The sequence below is a fragment of the Triticum dicoccoides genome, chromosome 1A, assembly GCF_002162155.2.
Source record: "Triticum dicoccoides isolate Atlit2015 ecotype Zavitan chromosome 1A, WEW_v2.0, whole genome shotgun sequence".
Taxonomy (NCBI): domain Eukaryota; kingdom Viridiplantae; phylum Streptophyta; class Magnoliopsida; order Poales; family Poaceae; genus Triticum; species Triticum dicoccoides.
The window spans coordinates 545,983,050-546,000,049 of NC_041380.1; the positions used below are offsets into that span (position 1 = coordinate 545,983,050).

Below are 17,000 nucleotides of genomic sequence, written 5' to 3' on the forward strand. Positions count from 1 at the left end.
TTAGCAAACCATGCAGCAAAGATGCCACCCATCCACGGCAAAGATGCCGCCATCCACCGGTCACCCAGTCGTAGGCCGGCTCCGAGACGATGCCCCCTAGGAGGAGAAATACGCGAGGACGCCTCCATCGCCCGATCCAACGGATCTGAGGTTTCCTTCTGGAGCCAAAGCCATGGGGAAGAGGAGCACACCTCCACGACAACGCTTCAAGAAAGATCCCCGCACCCGCGCGCTCCGTCGTCACCGGCTCCGAAGAAGACCGGAGCAAGGATTTCTCCCGGAGATGACCACCTGCAGCCACCGACCGCCGCCGAGTAACCACCACCTGCCGAGGACTACCTCACTCTTGCCATGGAATCCCACAATCCACCGCGTGACCAGACATGCACCACCCCTTGGCCGTAGCCGACGTCCACCACCACAGCACCACCGCGAGTCCGCGACCACCTCCACCGCAGCCACCAAAAGCCGCATCACAAAGTGCAGCAACCAGATCGATGGACGGGCGTCCTCACATGTGTCGGTTGCTTGCGCGTGTGGTCATTTGTTAGCATGTACCGCCATGATTTTTGTAGCTATTTGCGAGTTGGCTTCGATGATGGAGCTCTATGGTTAAGTCGGATCATTCGTTCAAGGCAACCGGTGATGACAATGGTGCTTGCAACTCCTCAGCGGGTGTTTGTCATCTTTACAGCTCTGTGTGCCATGTCAGTAGCCAGGTTGGCCGATGGTGCCCATGTCATATGGGTCAGGATGTATCGGTTTTAGCCCGGTTATTCATCAATTAACCAAGCAATACTCTTCGCCTTAATCAATGAAAATGGCTAAGTCTTTTGCCTCGTTTTCAAAAAAATAAAATCACATCACCAACCAATGCAGATCAAATGGCTTCGACAACATAATGCATTAGCCTGCACAAATCGTCAACACAACAGAAAAGGAAAAACGAAACATTCCTGACCATTGTAAACTTGGTACTCGGCGAAGCACAAAGCTTTCTGACACAACGCAGCCACGACAAAAACACATATAGTTCAAGTCACAACGGTTCACATAGCGCGGGCAAGACCACTGGAGATCACATCGTTTGTTTGTTTACAGCAGGTGAAATAGAGCGAGCGGGCAAACAACAGGCCAAATGAATTGGGATTCGCTGATTCTCCATTCCAGGTACAAAATGGAACTAGTCTACTATTGTACTGTTAGCCTCTCATACGTAATATAGCTTTTTGCCAAGATAATCCACTACAGAACCACCGAGTCTCTTCAAGCCAATATCATCAACTCAATTTCGATAACACTTCTGGCCCATGCAATGCAATGTGTGCTTTTTCTCGCACGGACAAAGCATGCTCAGGCAGGCAGCTCAAGCTTCACGTTGTTCTTCCAACTGCAATGGCCAGCACAAAACTGGTCAGAAGCCGAGGAGCGTGTGCATGAGAAATGTGTCGTGAAAGAACACTATGCAGTTTACCTTAAGAAATAGTAGTAGAAGAAATCTGCGTATAGACCAGTTTGGACCAAACCAGCAATCCAAGCTGAAGGAAAAAGAGAATTAGGGTATGGTAATTATGATAAAATGTGAAGCATGAAACATGAGTGCAAAAAAAGATTTGGACTCACGGATCCATCTGCTTTGGTGACCCTCTGTGAAATAACGGTAGATCCAGTTTAGAATGTAGAATGCACGGTAGGCCCTGCAAAACAAGTATTGTTTTAGTAGAAACAGACGAAAACGACGAAAACAACTGGAGATGCAGGGACACAAGTTTCAATAAGATTGATTATTTCAAGATCAAAACTCATTTCTGCACAAATTTACAGGTCTAATTCAAGTCTAACTACAATATACTATGTACTCACTCCATTCCAAAATATAAGGTGTACTTCCTCCTTTTCAGTTTATAAGTCCTGCGCGTATATCTAGGTTGTCAATTTTATCATCCTAATATGAACTATATAACACAAAAATTATAGCGTTTGAAAATAGAACATCTAAAGTTTATATTGGTATATTTTTTGTAATATATGACTTGTATTAGGTTGGTCAAATTGACGACCTAGGGGTACGCGCACGCCCTGTAAACTGGGAGAGAGGGAGTACTAGTTTTTTCCAAAAATCAAACTTTTCTATCTTCGACCAACTTTATATTAAAATAAATATATACATATCTACAATAACAAATAAATAAAATGTGAAAATATATTTCATGATGAATCTTAATGATAATGATTGGTAATTGGTATTGTAGATATTGATACTTTTCTCTATACACTTGGTCAAACATATAGAAGTTTGACTTTTCAGAAAATTAATAAACCTTGTATTTTGGAGTAGAGGGAGTATATGCTAAGCGTAACGTAACCAACATGGCTACAACTAATTAAACCTGGAAGTTTCAGTTCAAGATTGACCTAGGTCTAACCAAATGCACCCCAAAAAACTAAGCATGGATGCACCAATTCAGGTGTGCTCTATTTACCTCCAATGCGATCAATAGTTTAAAATAATTGGCGTTCAACTTGAACAATTTAAATTAAATATCCCGTAAACATTCAGGGTTATATTTCTAGAACAATCCAATACTTGATTGCACATAATCTGTCTATCAATTCAAACAGCCAAACAGGGTTATATTTCTCAAACAATTCAATACTTGATTGCACATAATCTGAATATCGATTCAAACAGCTAAACAACAATTGATGCTTTTAGACCATACATAATATCTTATGAACATATAAAGTACAACAGAACTTATATGAATCATGAGATGAAAACTTGCTTCATTAGTAAAAGATAAGCCTATTTGGGTAAACTCATACCCGAGAAAGAGAACATATTGTCCAGTCAAGTTATCCACATTTCTGCTTCTCTGGAGTAGAACTAACTGAGGTAGAATCGCCACTGCCTCCAGGTAAATCGAAAATGCCCAGCATATCTGTACAGTGACAATATTTTATGAGAAGTTCAGTCACCATAATAATGATTGCTATAATTGGTCACATTTCACTAATGTACTATGGGTCACTAAGTACCGAAAATCACAGCAAAAACAGGAACAACATGGACATGTTCCCCAGAAAAGGTAATAAGATAAGCTGTAGCACACAAGCGAACATACAGAGAGATGAGTCAAACTGAATTTACCGAAATAAGAAGAATTGCTGACTATATGCACACTGTGGAGGACACTGTAAAGAATCGCTAAAGCTTAGAAGTTCCAACCGCAGCATATACACATGTATATTCTTCACCTTTTATTCAACATGTAAGTTCTCTAGAATTGTGGCACCTTCAGGCTTCAGCTTAATACTGGAGCTTTCTAGTGTACCACCGACTTGTTGTGTAAATAGATTGAATGCTCATATGATTATTCTGGAATTAGTCATATATCAAAGTCAAGCATGGTCATCACTGCATAAAAACAATCTCCCCCGTATTTTGCGAAAGATCAAACTGCAAAATGGGTTTGGCAATGTGGCTCCACCGGCCATACTCAGCTGAATCTGTTAAATGACACTGTCTCACAGGACTAGCAGCCGATCTCCCACACACCAATTGTGACCCTAAACAATCTACTAGCTACTACACCAAAACAAATATATATTTCTGCATAGCACACAGATTCAGCAAAAGTAACGAACTCATCTCAGATCTCGCAACGTCATCAATTCGGAAAGACAAGGAAGAGAATGCAAGGCCGGGCTCAATGAGGCCACATCACCTCGCGGAGGGTGAAGCGCTCGTTGAAGATGAGCGCGAGCGCGAAGGCCGCGGCGACGAGGAAGACGTGGCGGAAGGTGTCCTGGTCCCGGTCGTAGGTGCGGCGCACCTGCGGGTGGCGGCGCATGTACCAGACGATGGCGGCGGAGGTGGTGATGAAGACGATCTTCATGACGGAGTTGTAGAGCGAGATGTAGTCGGTGAAGAGGTCGAGGTAGCGCGCCACGAACACCGCCAGGTACAGCTCCTGCGTCTTCCTCGACACCCCTGCGGCGCGGCGCAGCCAGATCCATGAGCGTGAGCGACGGGCGAGGGGGAGAAAAGGGGGGCGGGGGCGGCCGGAACCCTAGAGGGCGACGGGATATTTGGTACCTGAGCATGACTTGTTGGCGTAGATCTTGAGGAGGAGGACGATGACCGAGAAGAGGTGGGTCATGTCCCCGAGGAACCTGAAGGCGTTCATGGCTGCTGCGGCTGCGGCGGCGCCGGCGACGGCGGCTAGGTTTTGGGGGTTTATTCGGTGGGAGGTCGCTCCAGATGCGGCGGGGGAGTGGCGAGGCGTGGCGATGGAAGGGACGGGAAGGGGGGAGGTGCGGCGTGCTCTGTGGCTGCGCCCGGGAGGTGGGGCCCGGGTGGCAGTGGCCGTCAGTGCGGTGGGTCAGGCTCGAGGGGGTGTCGGGTGCTGGCGCTGCACACCTGGCGGCGGGCGAGTGGACGCGGGCCGAACGGCCACGTGGGCTGTTGGGGGAGGCCACGTGGCAGGACACCTCTCTCTTTTTTTCTTGGTTTTTCTCCCTGACTTGTCGCCTTGACTCTCGTCACTCTGCCGCTGATCCTCGGCGTCTCGCTTCCGCTGCAATCCACCGTGCTCTATCTCCTTTCCCGGTCCCAGGGGCGGAGCCTCCGCTTGCTCCCGCCTTGAAGATTCGATCGTCGCCTGAATCCTGATCGGCGGCGGCCATGGGCTGCGCTGGATCCACACTCAAAGTTGATGGTACCATCTTCTCTTCCTCGCTCGGCGTTATCTTATCTCGCTTCGTCTTCGGTCGTGCTTCTCTTCTTGTCGCCTTGCCTGGTTAGCTACACATTGATCAAGGCTGAATTGTGCTACGATCGTACCATATCATGGGGCTGCATCTAGAGCACTGAGGTTAAATCCTTCTGTTTGATCTGCTTCCTCGGCTTTTACTTACTTGCATGATGAGAGCCTCAATTGTGGTACTGCTGCCCAATTAAATTAGCTAGTTGATAGAGTATTCGAACGAAAAATGGACAGTTTAAGCTATCGATTCAGAGCCCCGACCAAGAAGCCGAGAATTCATTGCCGGAATTTTGTTAGCATTTATTTTTGCACAAGAGTGGCATGATTGTTCATGGGGACGAGGTTTAGTCAGTGTTACCTGACGACTACTAAGAATCGGGTAGTCATTAGAGGTAGTCAAAAGATTTGCCAGTGTGTGCTGAGAAATTTTGGTCCGTGGTATATATTTTTTTCCCCTTTGAGGTCAGGCTTACAGCGAAGTCAGTAGTGCAAATTCATGGAGGTAGCTAGCATTTGGATTTCGTTAGTGGGAAAATAAACCTATCATTGGTCTGGAATGTAAATCAGATGAAATTTGTCATCTCGGACCACAGAAAAATGGTGCTGATTTGGTGATAACTTGCAAAAGCAAATGTGACAGTTCATTCTCTGATAGAATAGAGTTTGTTCTGATTAAGCGCACATTTTTTATATCAGTTGCTAACACCGTATCTAGTTCCTGGTACTTTATACCTAGCTCCTGGTACTTTATGAGGTGGAGCATTTCAGAAAGACGCACTCATTTGTGCCAATGCTTGGTCTACATACTATTTTAAGTGAACATCTTTTCCCCTTTAAATATTTGTCTGTTCAGTGACAACTGATATAGTGCGCCCTTCTACTTTTAGCACTGATTCCACTTCGTTAGAGAGTAATGTGCGCTGGTAGTTCTGCTCAAATTACTGCCCAGGTAACTTAGGATGTACTTTCGCTTGTGCCATTCAGAAAATTACAAGATATTGTTTGTTCAAAAAAAATGTAGGATATTGTTAATAAAAATGTTTGTTGATTTATGGATACGGTTGAGCTAGGTATTATTGTGGCGAGTGATAAAACATGGGCGTATGGCTCTTTGTCAGCAATTACTGGACTAGAGTCCTGCTTCTGTGTTGGAAAAATTATATCATCGCCTCTTAACTGATGATATCCTTTGTGTGATTTATTTTTTTCATTTTGAAATGGACTTTGCGGGATATTTTCAAATTCCCTTAACGTGATAACTTCTTGATGCCTTTGGATTTATTCAGTGATTAACTTTTAACATGTTATCTTCAATACAGAGAGCAGTAAGAATCTAAGGAAGCCTAAGCCTTGGAAGCACACTCAGCCAATAACACCAGCGCAACTCAAACAGATGAGGGACGAATTCTGGGACACAGCTCCACACTATGGTGGACAGAAAGGTATTTAACCGTTTATACATAGTTGGTTGGAAGTTAATACCCTGTTTTAACTTCAGGAGGGTGGTTGGATTTGCAACGTTGCTCATGGTCTCTATATGTTATGGTAACATTTCTATGCGGTTTTATTTTGATACTTCTGTCGCTATTCAGGTTGGCTACAGATATATCTTTGTTCTCAGTATATATACTTAAATTTCACTGTTCAAATTATCGCGCCTTACATATTAAATTTTATTTGTCCAACTAAAATTCTTCGGGGCAGAAAAGTTCAGGACCTGTTAACCAGATATAGTAAGAATTGCATTCTTAAAAGTTGATAATGACCCCTTGGCTCATCGGTACTAGTTAGCAGTACATGATTTTCAAGCCATATCAAATTTTATCTGCCGAAGTAAAATTCTTCAGAGAGAAAAGTTCAGGACCTTGAACAAGATATAACAAGAATTTCATTATTAAGAGTTGATAATGACCCCTGGGCTTATCGGTACAGGTTAGCAGTACTTTATATTCAAGCCATATGAAATGAAAGAAAATTACTAAATAAAATGGAAGTAAAATCCTAGTGTTACAGGGAGTCAGATTTCATTTGTGTTCAGTCATCTATTCGCCAATCTGGATAACTTCTGCTCAGTTCGTTTTTACAATAAGCAGCTAGTGATATAAAAGTGTTGTTTGAGCCGATGATAGTACGGGTTACTGTCGGATGCTTTGAATTTTGAACACCATTCTTTAACAATGGCAAGACGGTTTTGCAAGTATGGCCTTGGTGACGAGTTGCCCGCTGTTTGTGCAGAGATTTGGGACGCACTCAGGGCCGCTACAGACGCCGATTTAACTCTTGCGCAGACCATAGTGGACAGTGCTGGAATCATCGTTTCGAATCCTGACCTCACGCTTTGTTACGACGAGAGAGGTGAGCCTGAGTTGCTGTTTTCTCTTTCGCAAGCTGCGCTATTATTGTTCAGCTGTCTTTTCGCCCGAAACTAATTTCTGTGGGAACTGTATGGGTGCAGGTGCAAAGTACGAGCTGCCCAATTACGTTCTGAGTGAGCCGACAAACCTGATCCGTGATGGTTGAACAAATAAAAACTCGGCGTCGACATAAAACGGACGTGCACACGTTTGAGGAGAGTAGTATATAAAGCAGATCGATCCGTGTAAGTTACGTAAAATCGTTCATTTGTCACTGGTTCGGGGTAGTATTCATATCATATCGATGGAATGGGTCGTAGAAGGTCATTGGCTATCAACAGTTAGGCTGCTGGCTATTGCTATTTGCTAGGCCCTGTTGCAGGGCTGTTGTAGTCCTTGAGCTGTCTATATGTACCCCTTTCCTCTGTCCTGCTGAAGAGAGCTGCACCAGTGGTGTCACTGTGATTTTGACCTATGCGTTGCGCTTGCGGGTTGCTCTATAGCAATGATAATGGGGACAGAGTGCTTGATTGCTTCTTGATTTGTCCCTTTAAACTGGTCCAATGAAACTGTTCCAACGCATATGTTTTTTTTAAAGATCCAGCAAATTGCTGGCTTCAATTAGATTTATCAGAAAGTAGTAGAAGAAACAACATGAGGAGGATCCGAAGATCAAAGGAAAAAGGAAAAGGCAGCCCTATTAGCTGCAGAACAACACTACACTTACAAGACGGAACGTCATCCGCCCCCCACAAGACAACGCAGCTCTGACAAGACACCAATGTTGTTGTAGTACTCAATATACCGTGCTTGTAAATCTCATCAGTTGATTGCTGAAAGGTGGGTTTTCGCCCTTGCGTTTAGAAGGACGAGATTCAGCGCGTATGGAGCGACCGACCGACCGACGGGATCGACGACATACGCAACGGCGGCAGGAAAGCTGCCGAAGAAACTAGGCTGGGAGGATGAGAATGAGATGATGAAGCAGACGCGGCATTTATCGTCTGCATTGAGAAGAAATCGTGGTCGAGCCCAGCTACATGATTCTTACTAGAATAGCTGCAGCAAGCGAAGCATGGGTCGCTAATTGCGGATCTGAGATGTGATCGGCGATGGAAGCACTGCCGGTTCGAACTGGCCCGCGCGCGGTTAACCGGCGGTCGGTCGGTACAAGGAGCAGAGGTTATTTTGTCACGAGCTGCAGGATCCGATCAGGAGGAGTGCTAGGCAAGCAGAAGCACGTAAATAAACAAGATCAAATACGCCATGAGCTCTCCACCGGCTCGCCTCGGGCTATGCGTTTCCATGCACAGTGCTGTCCGCTCGCTCTGTTGCCGCCGGTGTCGCCGCTCCTTGGCGCGCCCTGTGCATGTCCATGTGGGTCGGGGACGCGCGAAAAGGCACGGCACGGGACACGCACGCCAAATGCCGTGCCGCACACCGTTTCATGGTACTACTGCTACTGTGCTGTAACTTTCCCGTGCACAGATTCCCGGCTACGTTACGTACGTGGTCAATGGTGGCCGTTGTTTCTGTTCAGCCCAATATCAGGCCGCAGGATGCTCGTACCACCGTATATGCAGCTCGGGGTTAGAACATAGACTGTCATTTTGTCCGCAGATCGAATCTAGCATATGAAGAACCCTATGTGTCGGAGTACTACCTAACTAGCTAGCCTTGGCCCATCGCTGCCAGCGATTAGCGTAAGGAAGGAATAAGTGAAGTGCAGAGCCGGTAACCCTTCTTCATACTTAAAAGAGTTATTTATCCAAAACCACCACACTTGAGCCTAGAGTAACCGATCGGTGCCACATTTGAGCCATGTCACAAAAAACCACCAACTCTGGGACTAATCGGTACCGTGGAGCACTGACTGGCCGATTTAGCCGCGGAAACAGCGAAACCGACAGGTCAGACCCACCTGTCGGGCTGACGTGGCGTGCCTATGTGGATAATTCGCTGAGGTGGCACAAGGCCCCACCTGTCGGGCTCTCTCTTCTTCCCCTCTCTCCCTCCACTACACCAACCCCCACCACTGTCTAATCCCGCACCGCCGCCGGAGCCCAACCCCGGTGAGATACACCACCACCGGCGAGCTGCCCAGCCGCCCCAGCCACCTAAAATCCATGTTGAGCCGCCGCGCTGGACCTCATACCTCCATGACTAGATGTCTCCTTGGACGAACGCATGCGTGCGCTGCATCGGGCATTGAGGGCGGCGCGAGATGGCGGCGAACTGGCATCGCGAGCTGGCGGCACGAGCTGGCGGCGAGCTGCCGGCAAACCAGAAGCATCGGGCCGCTCCCTAGGCTTCTCCTACACTGGAGATCCTGCTTGGGCTCAGGCTAATGGAGGCGGTTGCAGCGTCGGGCCTCGTGGTTGCAATGATGAAGCACGCGTCGACGATGCTGGAGCTATTTGTGCCGGGCTGCCGGCGGCGGTGCGCAGGGAGGCCCTGGCCGCGCACTGTGGAGGGCATGTCCATCCGCGGCCGCGAGTCCGCCATCGGCGTCCCCAGAGAAGACCACCATGGGCGTCGATCGAGTTTCTCCTTACCGCAGCTGCCTCGCGCGCCCGTTCCCAGTGCGCCGCCGCACGGCCTCGCCTGGTGGTGGCGCCGGTGAAGACACGCACATAGCGTGTTTGTTGAAATGCCCATGAGAAAACTGAAGAGAGGAATAAAAAGAAAATGTAAAAAAAGATAAACACTCTAGTCATTGACAGATGGGGCCCTCGTCCAACCCAGCAAATTGTCCACACAAGCACGCCACGTCGACCCGACAGGTGGGCCCGACCTGTTGGATTCGCTGTTTCCGCGGCTAAAACGGCCCGTCAGTGCTCCGCGTTACCAATTAGTCCCAGAGTTGATGGTTTTTTGTGACATGGCTCAAATGTGGTACTGACCTGTTACCCTAGCCCCAAGTGTGGTGGTTTTGGGTAAATAACTTTCATACTTACTCTACGTCAGAGTTAGTACGTACTCCCTCCGGTCCTTTCTAGTTCGCATATTAGATTTATCTGAAGTCAAGCCTCGTAAAGTTTGACCAACTTTATAGAAAAAATACCAACATTCATAATGTGAAATCAATACTAGTAGATGCGTCATGACTTAAAGTTTCATGTTGTATAACTTTATCATGATAGATGTTGATATTTTTCATATAAATATGGTCAAATTTTTTGACTTCAGACAATTCTTATATGCAAAGTAAAAAGGACCGGAGGAAGTACTGAAGTACTACGCACTGGTTGAGGTTGAGTGGTGCTCATGCCTTCGGCGGCCTTCGTATATGCAGACATGCAGTAGCACGGTTTTTTTTTAAAAAAAATGAAGGTTCGGTCCTTGGCCTCTGCATCAATCGATGCATGCAGCCATATGCAGTAGCACGGCTGCTTTTGCTTTTGAGTCACGCGCACGCTTCGGAAGGGGTCCGTTGACTCCCGGGGAACCGAAGATACTGTTCTCACTTCTCTGACTCTGCACTTGTGCCCAGCACACTAGTGCCAGTGTGTCTCCTCTCCCACGTGGATCTCTCCTCTGCTCTCGTTTCAAACTGCCTTGGCGGGAGAACGTGCACTGCCTTCCTAGGAGCCAGAAATGCCCGAGCAACTCGGTGAAGTGTGAGTTTTTTTTTTCTTTCTATTTTTACCCCAACGCTGATGCGGGCGTGATTTTGCTTATCTTGCAGCCCCGATTTGCTCCGTGCTGACTGACCACATGCGCCTATGCATTATTACAGACAGCTTACACAAGACGCGCGTGTTTACGTGTTGCGACTGATGAAGCTATGTACGTAGGGTAGGGGCATAGACCTGTCCAAACTGACCTACCCAAGGACATCTCCAGAAGAAATCACATTTCAATCGACTTGGCGGTGTTTTACTCGATGGACTCGAAGACACTCGACCAAGAAGCAACCACTCGATCAAGATCCAACCACCCGACGGCCAGGAGACCTAAAGTCACCCCGCACGCTAACGGTCGGTCATTAAGTAGCTTTTATGGTCATCATAGCACTTTATTAGGGGCGTTACCAGTAACGCCCGACCTTAATGTACTTAAAACCATGCATAACTGAGGGCCGGAGGGGTCTGGCGGACTCTATATAAGCCACCCCCTCCTCAGTGTAAAGGGTTCGCACCCCTGTAATTCATACACGCATAATCCAGTCGACCGCCTCCGGGCTCCGAGACGTAGGGCTATTACTTCCTCCGAGAAGGGCCTGAACTCGTAAACCTTGCGTGTTTACAACTTCTCAATAGCTAAGATCTTGCCTCTCCATACTTACCCCACTACACTACTGTCAGACTTGGAACCACGACAGTTGGCGCCCACCTTGGGGCCGGTGTTTTAGCGTTTCTTGGAGGAGTTGCGACCTTTTCCGACCCGAATCATCATGGTTTTCGGCGGAGTTTTGGTGGAGGGCCGCGAGATCCGTCTCGGTGCGCTCACGTTCATCGTCGACGACTCTGCTTGGCTCCAGGAGGCTCCGCTCGACGTGGACGCACTCCCTGTTCGCGGGGCAACGCACTTTAGCGCGTGCGTCCGCGGCGTTCTCCTGCGGCAACCGTCGACCCCCTATCGGTCGGCTCCTGTGTTGTCCTCCCTCTCCGTTTCCCGCCGGCGCAAGCGCTCCGGTCGGTCGAGACTTCAGCGGTGGGTGAGACACGCGGTGGCACGTCAGTCGGCCACCCCGCAAGTCGCGGCGATCGAGCCCGACGAATCCCTCTACGGCCTGTTCGACTGGCTCCGCAGGGACCGCATTCGAGTGCGACAGCAGCGATCCGACGGTGGAGGTTCTGATGGTCGATGGACCGCCCAGTCCTCCCGGTTTTCCCCGCACCGACGGAGGCGCGGGTGGAGGCGACCCGTCGCGTCCCCATGAGGAGTATCTTCCCGAGCCTCTCACGTCGCTGCAGAGAGAAGAACTTCGCCGCCGGAACGTGGATGCACTGCACACTCCTATCGTTGGAGAAACCCCCGAGACTCGCGCCTTGGAAGACGTGCGCCTGGCAAACTTGGCCGAGTGCACTCGACTGGAGAACCTCCAGCGAGCACTCGACGAGCATGCGCGACAACGGGTTCCCGAATCCAGTCGACGTCAGCTCTTCTCGCCCCCGCAGGTATATCGAACTCTGATTCAGAATTTAGCTGCTGCGGCTCGTATAGCGGAGTCGATTCAGCCTTCCCAGTCGGAGGCTGGCAGAGGCTTGCTGCAGATCAGAGCGTTACTCCGGGCAGCAGGAGACCAGAATTCCGCTGTTTCTCAGTCGCAGAACAGGATTCACAGCAGATCCGTTGCCGCGGACACAGTCCAGTCGGCTCACAGCCCGAGATCGCCCCCGAGGCGTGAGGGACGTGGAGACCGGCGTGACCAGTATGGGAACCATGAGCAGTATGATCACCGAGTCGATCGTGACGGTCGACGTCGAGTGCCCACGCCTCCCCCGAGGAGCGGGTCGTATGTGCCTCGCCAGCAGGATGATAGGCGCCCTCATGGTGGTGGGCGAAGGATTCCAGTCGACCCCAGAGGGCCAGGCTTTGATGCGAGATCCATTCTCGTCCAAGGTTTGGTCGACAGGAACAGGGCTCACTGAGAAGGTCACGACAGAGATGCACCTACCAGCAGCAGAGTACATGTTTCGGGGCCAGAGTGCTTTAGTAGAGCCATCAGGGCCGTTGTGATTCCTCCCAACTTCAGGTTGGCGACTGGAGTCAGTAAGTTCACTGGCGAGTCCAAGCCCGATACTTGGCTTGAGGACCACCGAGTGGCCGTCCAGATTGGCGGCGGCAATGATGAAGTGGCCATGAAGCACCTGCCTCTCATGTTGGAGGGCTCGGCCAGAGCGTAGCCGAACCAATTAGCACCTAGCAGCACTTACACTTGGGAAGATCTCTCCCGAGTGTTCGTCACCACATTTGAAGGCACATGCAAGCGACCGGCAGGGCTGACGGAACTGCGGTCTTGCGTGCAGAAGCCGAATGAAACTTTGAGGGATTACATCCAGAGGTGGATCACGTTACATCACTCGGTGGAGAATGTGCCTGGCCACCAAGCAGTTTGTGCCTTCAAGAAAGGCGTCAAGTACAGAGAACTAAATTTGAAATTCGGTCGAACCGGAGATATGTCCCTGAATCGGATGATGGAGATTGCCACTAAGTACACTAATGGTGAAGATGAGGATCGACTCAGGAGTGGCAAGCTCAAGTCAGTCGCCCAAGAAACCGGAGGAATTTCCAATCGGAAACAGAAGTGGAAAGCCGAGCCAGCGGCTCCCGGGGAAGCCTTGGCTTTAACCCAAGGAAAGTTTAAAGGGAAACCTAAAGGACCTTGGAACCCCAAAAAGGTTAAAGACCAGGACGGAAATGATGTGTTGGACTTACCATGTCTCGTCCGCACAAAGAAAGATGAAGAGGGTAATTTCATTTACCCGAAACATACCACTCGACAGTGTCGACTCTTGATCCAGCAGTTCCAGGGAAAGCAGCCCAAAGGTAAGGAAAAGGAGTCGGACAAGGTCGAGGACAAAGAAGACAGTGACGACGGATACCCTCAGGTCAATTCCACTTTGATGATTTTTGCCGATATTGAAAGCAAAAGTCGACTGAAAGTTATTAACCGAGAGGTGAATATGGTCGCTCCGGCGACACCTAGTTACCTGAAATGGTCTCAGACTGCCATAACATTCGACCAGTCCGACCACCCAACGCACATCGCCACCCCTGGGAGGCAAGCTTTGGTGGTCGACCCAGTTGTTGAAGGCACTCGACTGACCAAAGTCCCGATGGATGGTGGCAGTGGTTTGAACATATTGTATGCTGAGACGTTGAAAGGGATGGGCATTCCGATGTCCAGACTCAGTGCCAACAACATGAGTTTCCATGGAGTCATTCCTGGGAAGAAGGCTGAATCACTCGGCCAAATTGCTCTTAATGTGGTTTTCGGTGATTCCAAAAATTACCGCAAAGAAAAGTTGACATTCGAAGTTGTAGACTTCCAGAGTGCCTACCACGCTATTTTGGGGAGGCCGGCTTATGCACGCTTCATGGCTCGACCATGTTATGTGTACCTCAAATTGAAGATGCCTGGCCCCAAAGGTGTGATCGCTATTACGGGCAATCAAAAGAAAGCGGAAGAATGTTTTTAAAAAAGGTTCGAAGATTGCTAATGCTCAGATGGCAGTGGTGGAGTTGCAGGAATACCAGAAGACTGCAGACCCGAGTGATTTGTTGCGAGCCAAGAAGCCCGCTACAGAGTCAGCTTTTCAGTCGACTGGCGATACGAAGACAGCTCACATCCACCCGACCGACCCCAGCGCTGCCCCAACTCATATCTCGACAACACTTGACTCCAAATAGGAAGAAGCGCTCATCCAGTTCCTCCGTGAGAACTGGGACATTTTTACATGGAAGCCCTCTGACATGCCGGGTGTTCCCAGGGAGCTGGCTGAGCACCGCCTAAGAGTCGACTCAAAAGTAAAACCTATCAAGGAACATCTCCGACGGTCCGCCGTCCAGAAGAGAAAGGCCATTGGCAAAGAGGTGGCTCGGCTCTTAGCGGCGGAGTTCATCCGAGAAATCTACCACTCCGAGTGGCTCGCCAATGTTGTCATGGTCCCCAAGAAGGACAAGTCACTTCGCATGTGCATTGACTTTAAACATATCATCTGGGACTGCTCGAAAGATCATCTTCCTCTCCCCCGCATCGACCAGATAGTCGACTCAACTGCGAGATGTGAGCGACTGTCTTTTTTAGACGCCTATTCCGGGTACCATCAGATCCGTCTGTATGGACCTGACGAGATCAAAACAGCTTTCATCACTCCATTCGGGTGCTTCTGTTATGTTACCATGCCATTCGGCCTCAAGAATGCCGGAGCCACATTCATGAGGATGATTCAGAAGTGTTTGCTCACCCAAATCAGTCGGAATGTGGAGGCGTACATGGATGATATTGTGGTCAAGTCACGGAAGGGTTCCGACCTGCTGACTGACCTTGCTGAAACCTTTGCCAACCTCAGAAGGTTTGATATCAAGCTTAATCCATCAAAATGCACATTCGGGGTTCCTGGTGGAAAGTTACTCAGTTTTCTCGTTTCTGAACGGGGAATCGACGCCAATCCAGAAAAAGTCGGTACTATACTCCGAATGAAAAGTCCTGTGCGAGTGCACGATGTTCAGAAGCTTACTGGTTGCTTGGCCGCCCTAAGTCGATTCATATCTCGTCTCGGTGAAAAGGCATTGCCTCTTTACCGATTGATGAAGAAGTCTGACAAGTTCGAGTGGACTCCTGAAGTTGATGCAGCATTCGCAGAGCTCAAAGCTCTGCTCTCCACCCAGCCGGTGCTTGCTGCCCCAATCAGCAAGGAGCCTTTGCTTCTTTACATTGCAGCCACAGGACAAGTCGTCAGTATGGTACTTACGGTCGAGCGGGAAGAAGAAGAGAAAACCTTCAAAGTTCAGCGCCCAGTGTATTATATTTCTGAAGTCTTGACCCCATCGAAGCAAAGATATCCTCATTATCAGAAGCTCGTATATGGGATTTATATGACCACAAAGAAAGTTGCCCACTACTTCTCTAATCATTCCATTACAGTCGTCAGCGACGCTCTGTTGTCAGAGATCTTGCATAACAGGGACGCAATTGGTCGAGTGGCAAAATGGGCGATTGAACTCCTTCCTCTAGATATCAAGTTTGAGGCAAAGAAAGCTATCAAGTCCCAGGCAATCGCAGATTTCATCGCCGAGTGGATTGAACAGCAACTGCCGACTCAGGTTCACTCGGAGCATTAGACCATGTTCTTCGATGGTTCCAAGATGCTAAATGGTTCCGGCGCCGGAGTGGTGTTGGTCTCCCCCAGAGGAGATAAACTCAGATATGTTCTTCAAATCCACTTCGATTCCTCTAACAACGAGGCAGAATACGAAGCACTTTTATATGGGTTGCGCATGGCCATTTCACTCAGCGTCCGTCGCCTCATGGTCTATGGCGACTCAGATTTGGTGGTTAATCAAGTGATGAAGGAATGGGACGTCAGAAGTCTAGCCATGACTGGTTATTGCAATGCAGTGAGAAAGCTGGAGAAGAAATTCGAGGGGTTAGAGCTTCATCACATACCCCGACTGAAAAATCAAGCAGCTGATGATCTGGCAAAAATAGGTTCCAAAAGAGAAGCCATTCCCAGCAATGTGTTTTTGGAACACATCCACACACCATCAGTCCAGGAGGATCCCTTCACTGAAGAGGCCCCGCAGCCAAAAAGCGCCACGGATCCGACTGAAGTTGAAGTTCCAGCTGTGGTCGACCTGATCATGGAAGTCTTGGTTATCACTCCCGTCTGGACAGAAGCATACATCGCGTACATCCTAAGGAAAGAACTCCCAGAAGACGAAGAAGAGGCTCGACAGATCGCCCGTCGATCCAAGGCCTTTACAGTCATAAAGGGACAGTTATATAGAGAAAGCGCGACTGGGGTCGGCCAGAAGTGTATCACACCAGAAGAAGGTCAGATGATCCTTAACGATATCCACTCGGGGACCTGTGGTCATCATGCGTCCTCTCGGACCATTGTGGCTAAAGCATACCGAGCGGGGTTCTACTGGCCAAGAGCCAATGAGATGGCAAAAGAGATAGTCGACAAATGTGAAGGATGTCAGTATTACTCCAATATGCCTCACAAGCCCGCGTCAGCCCTGAAAACCATTCCACTCGTCTGGCCCTTCGCTGTTTGGGGGCTGGACATGGTTGGACCACTGAGAACAGGCAGGAGCGGCTTCACTCATGTGCTGGTAGCAGTCGACATGTTCACCAAATGGATTGAAGCCAAGCCTATCAAGAATCTTGATGCTTGCACCGCTATCAGTTTCATCAGAGAGT

At 48.9% G+C, this 17,000-nt stretch overlaps 2 protein-coding genes across 2 annotated transcripts; one reads left to right on the forward strand and one right to left on the reverse strand.

Annotated features, from left to right (window-relative positions):
- Positions 1 to 1,009: 1,009 nt before the first annotated feature.
- Positions 1,010 to 4,303, reverse strand: LOC119287878 (ER lumen protein-retaining receptor A-like). The gene is made up of 6 exons (XM_037567503.1): positions 4,100 to 4,303; positions 3,729 to 3,994; positions 2,827 to 2,942; positions 1,624 to 1,697; positions 1,475 to 1,538; positions 1,010 to 1,390 (listed from the first exon to the last, which is right to left on the reverse strand). Exons 1-6 carry the CDS (start codon positions 4,188 to 4,190, stop codon positions 1,354 to 1,356), a joined length of 648 nt encoding a protein of 215 aa, XP_037423400.1. The 5' UTR covers positions 4,191 to 4,303; the 3' UTR covers positions 1,010 to 1,353.
- A 257-nt stretch (positions 4,304 to 4,560) lies between these two features.
- LOC119287888 (ubiquitin domain-containing protein 1-like) lies at positions 4,561 to 7,670 on the forward strand. Its single transcript, XM_037567513.1, has 4 exons — positions 4,561 to 4,721; positions 6,089 to 6,211; positions 7,005 to 7,124; positions 7,225 to 7,670. The coding sequence occupies exons 1-4, from the start codon at positions 4,688 to 4,690 to the stop codon at positions 7,287 to 7,289; spliced, it is 342 nt and encodes a 113-aa protein (XP_037423410.1). The 5' UTR covers positions 4,561 to 4,687; the 3' UTR covers positions 7,290 to 7,670.
- Positions 7,671 to 17,000: the final 9,330 nt, after the last annotated feature.